Genomic DNA, 15,867 nt, shown 5'->3' with positions numbered 1-15,867 from the left:
GTTCTGAGGAGAAAAAAAAGACTGAAATGTTCATAGAATTGCGAGTTTATATCACACAATTCTGACTTTATTTCTCACAATTTTGAGTTCATATCCCGCAAATGTGACTTTATACCTCGCAATTGTGCGTTTATATTTCACAGTTCTGAGAAAAAAAAAGTCAGAATTACGAGATGTAAACTCGAAAATTCAGAATTGTGAGACAAAAAGTCGCAATTACCTTTTTTATTTTTTATTCAGTGGCGGAAAAGGGCTTCCACTGAAACCTCCAAGAAATCCTCAGTACTTCTTTTTGTTCACAGCAGAAGATTTATGAATGATTCTCATCACGCTGTTTCAGCGCAGATATTCCTCGTGCTTTGGACTTTGATCCCTGGCTAGCGAGCCTGTGCAGCACTGTCAGAATACATATTTGTGCGTGTATTAGAAAACATAAACTTATGTAGTTTATTGACTAATGGTTTAAGGCCATTTCGCGATTTCAGTCATCATACATTAACCAGCAACAACCACCCCCTTCCTCTTCTCATCAAAGACATGCAATGTGATACTAAACAGTCTCTCGCTGTCTGTGCTTGTAATGATTTTTACATATATCTCGGACAGTTTTAAATGCATCCACAGTGCCGACATGTTTGCTGCATTAGTGCGCGCCTCTATTTGATTATGTCACATCATTGTTAGGTATAAATAAATTTCTATAGTCTTTGGTATAATTTATTTGGTCTTTTCGCTTATTCGCTAAACACCGAAAGAGCTTTTTTTTTTGGTTGTTGCCGATTGCCAATTTTGGTGCATCCCTAGTCCTTACTACCTTTCTAGGCCGTGTCAGTTGTGTTGCTGTCTATGCAGGGTCAAAAAGCTCTCGGACTTCATCAAAAATATCTTAATTTGTGTTCTGAAGATGAACGAAGGTCTTATGGGTTCGGAACAACATGAGGGTGAGTAATCAATGACACATTTTCATTTTGGGTGAAGTATCCCTTTAATAAAAATAATTTTATGGTAGCAATTTCATTTATAATACATGAAATCATACATTTTGGGTCTGTAAGGTTTTTCTTTTTTAACGTTTTCTCTCTTATGAAAAAAGTTTAGATTCTGCAGTAAAGCAGCACTAAAAGACAATAGCGTCATTATTCAGCTCAAGTCGATTCAGTAAACAGAAAAACAGTATTATTGTGAAATATTATTACAATTTAAAGGGACGATTTTCCATTTCAAAAGATCAATGTTAATGTGAAATGGAACTTTTTTGTAACATTATAATTGTCTTTACTGCCACTGTTAGTCAATTTAATGTGTCCTTGCTAAATAAAAGTAACAGTTTCTTTAAAAAAAAAAAATCTCAGCGACTCCAAACTTAGCGTAGTGTATGGCAGTGCACATCATATTAAATCAATGTCTCTGCATCAATGTTGTTTTTGAGTCCAAATTTGGTAGCAGTACTATAAAACATCTGCGTTGTTCCTGTGTGAATACATGTAACACCTGCTTCTAGTTCAAAGGAAATGAAGGTCCAAACCAGCTTCTATTTGCAATATTAAAGTGCAATATTAAAGTGTGGATGAGGGGTAGATTTTAAACTACTGTTGTGACTTATCAAAAAGCATATCTTAGAGGTTCAACTTTATTAAAACAGGTATTTTTCATACTAACTTGCTTATGGTGAGTTTACATATAGTCTATATTACACATACAGTATAGAATGTTTTATTCTGTCTTTTTTTTCATTTACTGTTACACTTAATCACATGCAACTACTACGATTATGGGCTGTGCACTTAATTGCATAATTCTAAATGAAGTTATACAAGATTTTTAATGTTTTATAAAGATGTCTCTTCTGCTCATGAAGCCTGCATTTATTTGCATTTATTTAATCCAAAGTACAGCAAAAACATTAAAATTTAGAAATATTTTTACTATTTAAAATAACTGTTTTCTATTTGAATATATTTTAAATTAAATTTATTTCTGTGATCAAAGCTACATTTTCAGCATCATTTCTCCAGTCTTTAGTGTCACATGATCCTTTATAAATCATTCTATATATATATATATATATATATATATATATATATATTTTTTTTTTTTTTTTTTTTATTTATTTTTTATTTTTTTTGGGGGGGGGGAGAAATTATATGATAATGATAAAGACAGTCTACGTTACGTTACAAAATTTCTGCTCAGCTGTTTTCAACATAATAATAATAGTAATTGTTTTTTGAGCAGCAAATCAGAATATTAGAATGATTTCTGAGGGATCATGTGACTGGAGTAATGATGCTAAAAATTCAGCTTTGAAATCACAGGAATAAATTTAATTTTAAAATATATTCAGATAGAAAATAGTTATTTTAAATAGTAAAAATATTTCAAAATTTTGCTGTTTTTGCTGTGATTTGGACCAAAAAAAAAAAAAATGCAGGCTTGGTGAGCAGAAGAGGCTTCTTTAAAAAACATAAAAAATCTCTCTGTTCAAAAACTTTTGCCTGGTAGTGTAGCTTATATTAATAAACTGAATTCACATAGATGACGATACTAATACATCAAAGCTGTTAGGCTTTGTTTTCTGAATAAATGAGAAGTGCTCTTCCCTACACTATTTGGTCAGGCCTGACTGTATATTGTTCCCAAAAGCAAAAACTTCAAGCTAGCGTACCGTCATTTCATTTCCCCTAGCTTTGTTGTACTAAAAATGAGAGCAAACAATCCCAGAATTCAATCAGCTGAGGCAACTAAGGAAGAGTAATAGCCCTGTTCAAGCCCTCTCTAGCTTTGATAAGTGGGTGGGATATCAGAAAAACAGCACTTCTCTTCTCAAGGTTGCAGCGTTTCTCAGAGCACAGCTCAAAATAAGAGGCAACAGCTGGCCTTCAACACGTCACCAGCTCATGCTCAGGTAGATACAGCTTTACTGTCCCGCAGGATACGTAGAGACTTGATGATGACCTCGATATAAACCATTTCCACCATTTCAGGGAGCTGTAATGGAGCCACTGGAGACAAGTTGTGCACTGCATACTAATGTGTTCATATATGCCAGAAATGTTATTATTATTATTTTTCCTTTAAATAGACTTTGCTTCAAAAATAACAACAGGAATTCACTTGTTACTAATTTGTTATTTAGCTGACACTTGTCCAAAGTACCCCTGGAGCAACCCAAGTGCCTCGCTCAAGGCCAAAACATTGCATGTGCAACTCCTGGGATTTGAACCTTTTGGGTTTCCAACACACACTTTTAACCATTAGGCTGCATCTTCTATATACAACATACTTTTCTGACACATCTCTGAAGATCAAGCCTGCTGGGTAGGGTACTGGTTTGCTAGTGCTGACTTACTGTCACATCCACTGAATTGCAGTTAACAATGGTCACCTGACCGGTCACTTTAAATGTCTTTGATTTTTCGGGTTAGAGTGAAGAAAAGCTTCTGGAGATGAAGTCAGGCTTGGATTATCAGCACTACAATGGTAAAATAAAATAAAATAAAATAAGTTCCAAAAAATAAAGTAAAACTAAATAAAGTAAAGTAAAATATAAAATATAATTAAATAAATTAAAAGTAAAATAAAGTGAAATATTAATTTAAATAAAGAAAAATAAAATATAATTACAAAAATACAATTAAAATCAGGTAAAATAAAATTAAATAAAATAAGAAAATAAAATTAAAAGTAAAATAATAAAGTTAAGTAAAATAAAGTGAAATAAAATTAAACATTAAATTGACATTCACATAAAATGAAATAAAGTAAAATAATATAAAGTAAAATAAAATAAAATAAGGTTAAGCAAAATAAAGTAAAATAAAATAAAATAAAAAAATAAAATAAAGTATAATAAAATAAAAAATAATTGCAAAAATAAAATAAAAAATAAAGTAAAATAAAAAATAAAAATAAGTAAAATAAAATAAAGAAAAAAATCATATCAAATAAAGTACAATAAAGTAAAATTAAACTAAATAAACTAAAGTACAATTAAATTAAATAATAAAACTAAATCAAGTAAAACTAAAGAAAGTAAAAAGTAAAATAAAGTATGAAATAAAATAACATATAATTACCAAAAAGTTTATAAAAAATAAAGTAAAATTAAGTAAAAAAAAATAAAAGTAAAATAAAACAAAATAAAATAAGGTAAAATAAAATAAAATATAAAATAAAACAATATAAAGTAATGTAAACTAAAGTAAAATAAAGTAAAATTAAATTACATTAAAAATAAAATAAAGTAAAAAAGTAAAGTATAAAATAAAATAAAACTAAAAGTAAAATAAATAAATTAAATAACAAAATAAATAAACTAAAGTAAAATGAAACAAAATTAAATTCAATTAAAATAAAGTAAAAGTACAATAAAACATACAATAAGATAAAAACAATAAAGTTTACAAATGCAAAAATATTAAAAGCAGGAATGCAAATATCTTATCAACACATAAAGTTGCTTTAACCAGTGTAACTTCAAAGTTGCAGTTAAATGCGACTGTTGCAACATTTCACTTCTTTCTAGAGGCAAAAAAGCTCTTGTATGTATAATATGATAATGACAACATGTATTTCCCTTTAGATCATGTATTGGTTTGGAGAAGCAGAGGCTGGTGACCTTAATATGTGGATCACAAACAATTTTGGTGCCAAAAATAACATAATTATACTTATTTTTCACTTCAAACCTACAATTTGGCCGCAAGCAGGGATAAATATCATGAACCCTCCTCCCCCTACACGTGTGACTAGACATGTGAGTCTTCTATGCAGTGGCGTTTCATCAGAATGCAGTATAATATAATCAATGCTCCTTAAATGGTGTAAAAACATTTTTGTGCTACAGTACAGGAGCTACATAATTTGAAATGATATAGCATGTAATACATTCTGTAGCTTTTTTCCCTCATAAAGGGCAGACCCCATAAGCAAAAGCACACTAATAAGCATCTCCTGCCCAACAGGTCAACATAAACAAATACAACATTTAAAGCTGTTCAGCCTTCTGTCACAGTTGATTAGTCAAACCGAAATTCCCATTACAGTACTTAAGTGAGTGAAAATGACTTAAATGGACAGGACAAGCAAGAAAAAGAATAAATGAAATGAATAGGGATTTTATTTGCCCAGGCAATCTATTTGCTGCTGGAATTTCAATGGCTGCAGCACATACGCGGTTCACAGAAGGATGTGTTTTTGTACCCTACAATGTTTCACACATTAAGAACTTTCTAGCTTAGAGTCTGTAGAGAGGCCTCTTACAACACAGTGTTTTATGGCTTTAATGGGCTTGTAATACAGAGTTTATGGGTCATTAAAATGTAGCATCTGGACTCATTAGCGTTTGTCTTGATGTTGGCATGTATAGAAAAACTAACTCCACACTCGCTCAACTCAAAACAAGCCTAATTAGACACTTGTACACCAAGCGCATCATTTTTCAGCTGCTCTGTACTTTCTCCAATCCAAGTTTAACGTGCGATTTAAAGCCATTTAAAGGCTCATTTCCCTTCAAAGTGTAAACACTGTAGCTCTGTGGTATTTTCAAAACATACTGTAGCTCTGTGTATGTGAGCAGCCCAAAAACAGCAACACTGGCTCAAACCAACAGCATGAGTCTGGGGGCAGAGCTACTTGATTTTTTGATCAATATAAGACGGCGAAAATGTTCCAGGAAACCTGTTTGAAAACAGCTATTATGTTTACATTTCCTTTTGTTACACTAATAGAGTGCAACATTTGGTTTCTGAAAGTAACACTCCTATTCATTTTCTCCATGTGGGAACTGATTTTGAATGATAAGACAGACATACTGTGAGCTATGAGGTTGTTAATCAGTGGTATTTGCTTCAACTAAAGCAATCGGACTGCATTATTTCAACCTAATTTTTAAATAAAAATTGTGTTGAACAGCAGAATTCCTGGTGAAAAACTACAATGGTTATGCAATGAAAAGCGTTGAAAGGGTCCTCGCAGCCAGGCTCACCGCCTCCCAGTGGCTCTAGGAAAACACCGAACTGTGAGCAATATGCATTTCAAGTGGTAAGTATAGAAGAATTATGTCAAAGTCATTTATATGTGCCAAACTTCCTGCCACCAGCTGGTGGCGCTATGACTATAACTGAATATTGGCACGTAGATGTCTTCAAGCCAGGACTTTGATAAAAAATATGAAGTTTGGTGCAGATTGAACATGGTATGTTTCAGTTAGTGTGAAAAAAATGCCAACAGGTGGCGCTATAATTTTAACTGAATATTGGCCATTCGATGTCTTCAGGCAAGGACCCTTATCAATCATGTGAAGTTTAAAGGGGTCAACGGATGCCCATTTTCCAAAGTTGATACGATTGTTTAGGGTCTTAATGAAAAGTCTATAATATACTTTGGTTAAAAATTCTTAATGGTTGTGTAAAACAACACCCTTTTTACCTTGTCAAAATCAGCTCTGCAAAAATCATCCCATTCTGGTCGAGGCTGCTTTAAATGCAAATGAGCTCTGCTCGCCCCACCCCTCTCTTCTCTCTGTTTACTTTAGCCGAATTCAGCGTTTAGCTGCTAAACTTGTTAACTAGCACATTATTAGGAAAGGCGATCTCAAAGATTCATAAAAAAAACCCTTATACAAACTTCTACTGTTCTAAGTGAAGCTGGATCACGATTGATTCGCGCGAACATAGACGCATTTATGTAGATCGGGAGGCGCATTCCCTTCACAAACAAACATAATCTACTGCATCTTCAGCGGCTCAGATGTCGGGAGTAAATGACGACCACTATGTTCATTATTACATCCAGCAACACAACACCTCAATCGCTCAGTTCTTGTCTAACTTGCATCCCTGCTTCGGCATCAAAACATGGAGATTGGACTGTTACAACTGATCTGAGGTAAGACGCTCATGTCAATCAACTATCGTGGGAGCGGCCTCTGTCGGTGTGACACCACAATGACAGGCATCTGAGAATGGCTTGATTTGAAAAAGGGAATATTATTTTTACAGATTAATTAAAAACCACTGCATGGATTTTTATCATTATAGGGTAGATTTGTACATACACTGCCAACACACAATAATGTTCAAACAGCATGTAAAAGTGAACTTAGCATCCGATGACCCCTTTAAGACAGATCAGACAACTTCCTTTTTCATGCCGAAACATCGAAAAGTTTGTCAGGCTGCCACGGACATGCCTTTCAACGAAAATCTTACATCACAAGGGGCTTTAGATTACACTAACCAAATCTGGTGTTGATCTATTTAAATCTCTAGGAGGAGTTTGTTTAAATACAAGGCCTGAAAATGGCAAAAACGGCACAAAGCTTGCAGAGAAAATTCAAAATAACATACTTCCTGTTGGGTTCCGGATTTCGTACCAAGGATTTTTTTTGTAGGTATTGGTGTGTTACATGTGTCTACCGAATTTCATACATGCATGTGAAACATAGCTTGATGGGCACTTTCTTGCAATTTTATAGGTGGCACCATTTTTGGCGAGTATGCAAAGTTTCCTGAGTTTGAGCATGTTCAGGCCCTCAAAAATACGATTCATTTTGGACTCATTACTCTGGCCCTAAATATAGCAACAAGCAGCAATTAAAAGGCCAAGCACAACAAAAGTAAAATGAAGAGCTAAGGAGCTGTTTAATTACTCAGTAAAGACCAGGGCTACGTTTCCCAAAAGCATCGTAAGCCTGAGTTGATCACACAACCATTGTCACCAATGGAGCTACGATCAACTCAGGTTTACAATACTTCTGGGAAACGCAGCCCAGGCTTCTCCAATTTCACTCCTGAAGAGCTACCTTCCTGGAAACTTACGTTTTCACCATACTTCAACACACCTCTCTGTAATGTCCATCAGTTCGGTATGCTGTTCTGAATCTAACGAGACCAATCTTACAAATTTTGGCCAAACTGGTCAGAAAAGCAGAAATATCACATTTTTAAATCTTTTGACCAGTGGGTGGCACTGTGCTGAAACTACTCCTGTGGCATCAGGGCATGAATGGTATAAGACATACCAAGTTTGGTCTGAATCTGCTAAAGCGTTGTGGAGATTTAGCCTCATGTCCATTTTTGTGTTTTCAATTAATTCAGTTTATTACATTTAAAGGGATACTCCACCCAAAAATTAAAATTCTGTCATTAATTACTCACCCTCATGTCATTCCAAACCTGTAAGGCCTTTGTTTTGTGTTAATAATAAAAGTTTTCGAGCAGCAAATCAGAATATTAGAATGATTTCTGAAGGATCATGTGACTGGAGTATTGATGGTAAAAAAAAAATTTGCTTTGAAATCACAGGAATAAATTATAATTTAAAATATATTCAAATAGAAAAGTTCTAATAAGTAGTATAAATATTTCAAAATTGTACCGTTTTGCTATACTTAAGATCAAATAAATGCAGTCTTGGTGAGCAAAAAAGACTTATTTCAAAAACATTTAAAATCTTACTGTTCAAAAACTGGTAGTGTTTAAAAACTTGCTAACTTTTTGCCAGGATTGTCTATAGATGATCTGAGCAAATTTTGGTGAAATTGGACAATTCATCTAGGACAAGTTCGAAAAAGTAGATTTTTCGCTAAAAGTTATTAGCAGAAACATAAGTGCAAATTTGGCCTATTGGTGGCGCTAGAGAGTTTGAGATAGAGACTCCAAATTTGCTATGGTTAAAATTTCTACCTGTGTGCCAAATTTCATAACTTTCCTACAAGCGGTTCTATGGGCTGCCATAGACTCTCAGAGCAGAAAAGAATGAAGAGAAGAACTCAGATCACCCATGATTCTGCAGAGAAATCTCTATCAATCAGATAAACAAATTGGCAAAACATTCTTTCTTTTTGAATAAAGCCATTAAGTACAATCAGTACAGCCATTAAGTCTTGTACTTTTGCCTTTTTGTCCAATTTTCAAATGTTTTTGCTTTAAATCAAACCCTGTGATGTTGCGATTCACCTCATAGCTGACTGGTTCTTGGCTCTTAAATAAAAACTTAAAGTGTACAGCCAATGTTCCAAATTATAGTGCAGAAATGACATACTTTAACCAATGGCATGAGTTGGGGGTGGGATTACCTGCTTTTCTGACCAATGGAAGTGAAGATGTTCGAGAAGCCTTTTTGAAAGCTTTTATGTTTACAAATTTCATTTGATGCTATGGGTGCAGAAGTGACACACTTCAGCTTTAAAGTTGATGTATTAGCCACACTGTTAACTTGCGCCACAGAATTAGACCGCCTCCTCTCATTGAAATCACACATCTCTCCAAAAACCCTTCAAAGACATGTCAGCACACCAGACATCTGCAAAACTAAATGTGTGAAATGACTGACAGTCGGCCTGGTGCTAAATTTTTTGACAGGCCTTTCTGTTGTTTACAGAGCTTTGGGCTGTCACTGAGACAAGTGTGATTCCTCATGAAACCTTTTTCACTGATATCTGTCAGGTGGTAGCATAAAAAAATAATAAAAAATAGCTAACAGCAGCTTTAAGTCCTTTGGTGCTCTGTGATTAAGGTGCAAAGTGAGCACCAAGGACTGCGGGTTCCTAGTTCAAACACATATGGTAGATTCAAGCAGGGAAATAAATTCACCCTCTGTACCTCAGAGTTATGCCAGGCCGCCCCTTCTCTAATGCACTGTGGCACTATTCATTTTTATATATATAAAAAAAAACGCCATAAAGCCTCTTCCATTTCTATAACCAGTAACACTCCGACTGCTGAGACACAATGCAAGTGGAACTGAAAGCATATCTAAAAATGTTACTGAAAAGCCTATTCAGAACGAACTTTCATTCCCCTCGACAGCCATTTTGTGTTATCACAGGCATTTTTTTGAGTTCTCAGAGTGGAGGGACACACACCCCACACTCAGACATGAAGGAGGGCTGTTATGACCTCTTGGTTCAAAGGCGGTAAGAGCATCCAGCAGTGATCTGAGACTTAAAAAAGATCAAAACGCAGAGGTACCAGTATTCATTTTCAGGCACCTCTGCCCTAAAAAACATGTTTTTCATCTACAAATACATTTTTATGTAACCTACGGGTCAAAAATAAGAAAAAAAAGCTGTGTAAAGTCTAAAAGAGTTCAAAAAGACTGTCTGATAAATATTCCACAATGTGTCAAGCATCATTCATACATACAGTTGCCATATAAGAAATCCATCAAGGAAGCTCATTTTTGATACAAGTGACGACTGTTGCAGATACGACGGGAACACGTCAATCGATGCGACCAGAGGTTTAATTTTATGTAATGCAGAGACTACAGACAGGATTAAAGGGATAGCTCACTCAAAACCTGGAAGTCAAAACTCAAGTCCAAACCTGTAAGATTTTCGTTCATCTTAAGAACACAAATAAAGATATTTTTGATGAAATCCGAGAGTTTTCTGACCCTGCATAGACAGCAACACAACTGACAAGTTCAAGGCCCAGAATGGTAGTTAAGACATCGTTAAAATAGTTCATGTGAGATTAGCGGTTCAACTGTAATTTTATGAAGCTACGAGAATGTTTTTTGTGCGCAAAAATAAAACAAAAATAACTAAAAATAATAATAGATGCAACAATTTCTTCTTTTCTGTCAGTCTGCGACGCATGTTCGCGACGGTACCATGATGCATCATGAAAGAAAAGTTGTTGTTTTTTTTCTTTGTGCAAAATTATGATTGAACCACTGATGTCACATGGATTTTAAAGAGCAGGTCATATGATATTTTAAAGTGTCCTAATATTGTGTTGGAGTCCCCTACAACAGGTTTAAATACATCTAAGGTCAGAAAACATTTTCTGAATATACATTTCTCAATGATTTCGAAACAACTCATTCAATCAGTTCTGAGCGTAATGTCTGTAAACCCCTCCCTTCCATAAGACTACTCTGCTCTGATTGGTCAGCTGGCCAAGCCTGTTGTGACTGGCACAAAGAGGAGTACTTGAGCAAGTAGCGAGCGCTGCCATCAGCATTGCTAAGTCCGCAGGTTGAAGCAACCCCATGAACATCATATTTAGCCCCTGGAATGCAAATTTATCAGGGGAACCCCAACAAAAAGTGTATTTTACACCCTGAAATGTGGGGGGGACCCCCTCAAAATGTGATTGGACTATTTTAGGGCTACTTTTAAGTAGCAATTGGGCAGGTTCTGCTGTGAAAACCTGGCAACCCTGGTTACCATTGACAAAGCATGCACCAAAACAATAATACAGTGCTCCAATCCGTTCTTCAAATAATGACATAAAAAAATTTGAACACTTCTGCAAGCAAATCATGCCCACAGCTAAAGTTTGGCTGCTAAATTGTAAATACTTTACCAAAAAATAATGGTGGATAAGTTAGCCGAGTGCTAATGTGACTAAAAACAGGCTCGTCACTCCACAGAGAGAAGAGAGGGGTGGGGCGAGCAGAGCTCATTAACATTTAAAGCAACCTCGACCAGAACAGGATGATTTTTGCAGAGCTGATTTTGGCAAGGTAAAAAGGGTGTTATTTATACTACCATTGAGAAATTTTAACCAAAGCATGTTAAACTTTTCATTAAGACCCTAAAGAATCATATCAACTTGTGGAAAATGGGCATCCGATGACCCCTTTAAATGCGGTAAGTGCTGTCTATGCAGGGTCAGAAAGCTCTTAGATTTCATTAAAAATATCTTAATTTGTGTTCTGTAGATAAACAAAGGTCTTACAGGTTTGGAATGACATGAGGGTGAGTAATTAATGACAGAATTTTAATTTTTGGGTGGAGTAACCCTTTAAATGTAATTTAAATGTAAATGTAAACTGAATTAATTGAAAACACTAAACTTGTCAAGTTGGATATGTTTTAGAAGTGTCCACAATTTTTCACTTACAATCAAAATCAATTTTGCAATTCAAATCAATCAGTGTTTTGCTACATAAAGTACAATATTCTCACCTCTTTAAACAAGTTCATGAATCGCGGGCCGTACCTCCAGGGCTTGTGTCTGTGGCACTGCAGGGAGCTCACTGTCATCTGCGTGGCCCGCTGAGACGCAACCGCAACCATGAACACTGCGTCATACATGAGCGCAGCCTCGGTCTGTGGAAGGTGAGAAAAATTTACACATGAAACATGCTCTAAATATAATCAAACTTCATTATGCATAATATACTGGCAGAAGGTGTTTTTGTTTACCATGTGCGCAATATTGGATGTTACGTAACGGTATTTAAGTTTAATTTCTTTTCCATCCGATCACAGAAGGAGAGCCCCTCCCCCGTCCCCTGCCGCACGCACCTTATGTTTCTCTGGGTGTTATTCAGTGCTAAAATGTGACCTGGATGGTAAAAATAGATTTGAATAAATCTCCCAATGCTTCCTGCTTTAAGCCCTTCATGCATGTCTAATGAAGCTGAGTGTGCTAGCAGTATCTACACTGCCTTCTGGAGGATGGGTAGATTAGTCAACATCGGTGAGACTTAATCCCAGTTATTCTAACTGTGAAGGAAGGGCTTAAAGAGAGAAGTTAGGATCTGGTTTTAGTTCTGGTCTATATGTAAATGAGGATTTCGAGCAGTCAATGTTTGCGATCGACAACCGTAACAAATGTGACTCTGAATTGTCCTGTTCACACAATATTTTACAGAAGCGGATCAAATACTGTGTGTAAGACACTTTCCATTTTTTGGACAACTCTCCAAAAATCGACTCTCGGAAATCGACTGTTAGTCTTGAAAATTAAGGGTGTTACTTTGGTTTAACCAGGTGTGAACAGAAATTTATGACAGCAGATCGTTCCTCACAGTCATAATGCCGCTCATCAGTCCACTTTCAGGTTTGGGAGGTGCCAGCTGGCGCTCCATGGACCATTTCTGGATCACGGAAGCCACATATGGATCATCTAGATTCAGGAGGCGGAAGGCTGTCATGTTGACTCCACTATAGCGGTACGGCTCAAGATCCAAAGCAAACATATCCTGCAAGGCAACGAGAGTTTGTCCAGATTTAGCCTTAAGAGCTGTGCAAACTTAGCACAAGATATAAACTCTTCATGCTATGCTTTTCTTTGCTGTAAGAGATGAAAAGGATCCCTAAATCCACAAATCACAGTTGTGCAAAAATTTAAGAATCGGCTCCATTTCAGTTCACATGTTGGAATTTTTTTATTCACAAGAAGTTGAACTGGAATTTGAATTAGAGAATTTCCTGAATTATTAAATTCAACAGGTAATGAATTTGGGGGAATTAAGTGTCTATGGTCTATAAATTTGTCTAACAGACATGTCTAACAGATCTGGACTACTGTTTGAAAGTTTGGGGTCGGGAGGACATTTTCATGTTTTTAATTTTAAATCAACAGCCCTAATTTTAATATATGTTAAAATGTAATTAATTCTTGTGATGCAAAGTTCAATTTTAGCTGTTGTTACTTAGGTCTTTAGTGTTACACGATTCTTCAGAAATCATTCTAATATGCTGATTTGGCGCTCATGAAACAATTCTTATATTATCAACGTTGTCAATAATTGTGCTGCTTAATATTTTTGTGGAAACTGTGATTTTTTTTTCCAGGACTCTTTCATGAATAGAAGTCCAAATAAAACAGCATTTATTTGAAATACAAATATTTTATAATAAAGTAAATTTCAAAGTAAACATTTTAAAAAAAAAGTCCTGGCTCTTCCAAGCTTTGTAATGGCAGTGAATGGCTGTTAAGATTTTGAAGTCCAGTAAAGTGCATCCATCCATCATAAAGAGTACTCCACGTGACTCCGGGGGGTTAGTAAAGGCTTTCTGAAGTGAATCAATATATCAATGGATCCAATATGTGAAAATATCCATATTAAAAACTTTATAAACTGTCCAGATTCAATCTTTAGCTTCCACTAACTGTCGTATGCCCATTTACGAGAGTGTGGCCTACATCCTACCTCATCCACTGGAATGCCACTTGCCACACTCGCTTCAGAAGGCCTTTATTAACCCCCTGGAGCTGAGTGGAGAACTTTTTATGATGAAAGGATGCACCTTTTTGGGCTTCAAAATCTCAACAGCCATTCACTGCCTTTATAAAGCTTGGAGGAGCCAGGACATTTTTTAATATAACTCTGATTGTATTTGTCTCAAAGAAAAAAAAAGCCAATTTTTAACTCACCCTCCAGGCATCCTAGATATATATGACTTCCTTCTTTCAGACGAATCCAATCGGAGTTATATTAAAAATTATCCTGGCACTTCCAAGCTTTAGAACGGCAATAGATGGTTGTTCTTCATCAGTCCAAAACAAGTCCAATAAAGTGCATCCATCCATAATAAAAAGTGCCACACATGGCTCCGGCGGGTGAATAAAGGCCTCCTGTAGCAAATCAATGCGATTTTGTACGAAAAATATAGATATTTAAAACATAAGAATCACTTTAATCTAGCTTGCGCCAACTGGTCATACGCGGAAGCAGCTCTGAGCGGATGGTGTAGGACGTCAGTGTTGCGCATGCGTTGGTGAGTCTCGCACAAAACAACGTTTGTTAACAGGAGCAAAGGAAGCCAAGTTTCCTTACTTTAGCAAAGGAAAACCAGTCTCCTCTTGGTTTATATTGAAATCCTCCAAGATGTTTCTTTACAAATCCTCATTTTGTACTTCTAATTCATAAGCGTTGCTTTGTTTCAGTTTCTCCACGGCGCGTTCGCGTTCATAATTTCCGAGTGGCGCATGCGCAACGTTGACATCTTATGTCATCTGCCTGAAGATTAGATTAAAGTGATTCTTACATTTTAAATAAGGATATTTTTCTTACAAAACTGCATCGATTCGCTACAGGAGGCCTTTATTCACCCACCGGAGCCATGTGAGGCACTTTGTATTATGGATGGATGCACTTTATTGGACTTGTTTTGGACTGATGAAGAGAAACACCCACTGTCATTCTAAAGCTTGGAGATGCCAAGATTATTTTTAATATAACTCCGATTTGATTCGTCTGAAAGAAGGAAGTCATATACACCTAGGATGCCTGCAGGGTGAGCAAATAATGGGCTAATTTTTATTTTTGGGTGAACTATCCCTTTAGCTGTTAGGCCTTTAAATCCTTCAAATTCCAAGACTTTTTAAAGTTCTTTTAATTTTCTGATAAGGTTGTCATGCCATAATTCAAAGTTTGTCTTGACAAACTTTTCTTCTTCCATAATTAAAAATTAAACTGCAAAATTCTGCATTCTGTTTGCTATAGCATTTCAAATTAAACTGAATTGGAATCTTAAAAGCATTTGCAGGGTGAACAACCCTGTCACAAATTGCCCAGCCACAAGACACTCTGAACTGCTTCTTTTAACCTTTTCCAACAAAAGCTTTGGATTGTGTGGTACAATTTAAATCTCATGTGTCAATGAGAATGTCAGAGTATGCCCTGGCTTATGATATTTAAAGCTCCGTGAATGCTGTCAAACATAAATTAGATTGAACAGTTGTACAGCCTGACATGAAAGATGTCATACAGATGTCGCCCGGGGTGCATAAGGGTTTTATGTCTCATGTCAATGGGGTCGTATCATACAATCTGACAAGCAACAATTATAAAAAAACACAGCAGAAAATCACTCTCTTTATCATCTATTGTTATGAAAAACACTCTTTTCAATAGCAAGCAGTCAGCTTTCAGACTTACCAAAGTAGTGAAGAAGAAATGATAGTACTCCGTCATCATACCCATCGACATCAGCTGCGGGGAAGAAATCCAACAAAACATTTTTGGGCAGAATTCGAAAGAAAAAGAAAGTAACGATTGGTTGAGTATGAAATAAGTTTCAGCTGTATTCAGGAATGAAGACAGCATGGCAAAAACTGTATTACATTTTTCTGCTTTAAAGCAGAGCTCTGAAATCCAGCTGGGCCACAGCATGCT

The 15,867-nt window shown here is 35.7% G+C and overlaps 1 protein-coding gene across 6 annotated transcripts in view; it reads right to left on the bottom strand.

Annotated features, from left to right (window-relative positions):
- The window catches only part of grik1a (glutamate receptor, ionotropic, kainate 1a), an 82,516-nt gene that overhangs the window by 36,190 nt on the left and 30,459 nt on the right, over positions 1–15,867 (bottom strand). For all 6 annotated transcript variants that reach the window (XM_051121862.1, XM_051121863.1, XM_051121859.1 and 3 more), the window contains 3 exons: positions 15,631–15,684; positions 12,772–12,945; positions 11,924–12,067 (listed from right to left, as the gene is read on the bottom strand). In XM_051121862.1, coding sequence (XP_050977819.1) covers positions 11,924–12,067; positions 12,772–12,945; positions 15,631–15,684 — 372 coding nt within the window. The remainder of the gene's footprint in view (positions 1–11,923; positions 12,068–12,771; positions 12,946–15,630; positions 15,685–15,867) is intronic.

This window comes from Labeo rohita, chromosome 10 (assembly GCF_022985175.1).
Source record: "Labeo rohita strain BAU-BD-2019 chromosome 10, IGBB_LRoh.1.0, whole genome shotgun sequence".
NCBI classification, from domain to species: Eukaryota; Metazoa; Chordata; class Actinopteri; order Cypriniformes; family Cyprinidae; genus Labeo; species Labeo rohita.
The sequence above is the reverse complement of the archived record's forward strand: the minus strand, read 5'-3'. Positions and strand labels throughout refer to the sequence as shown.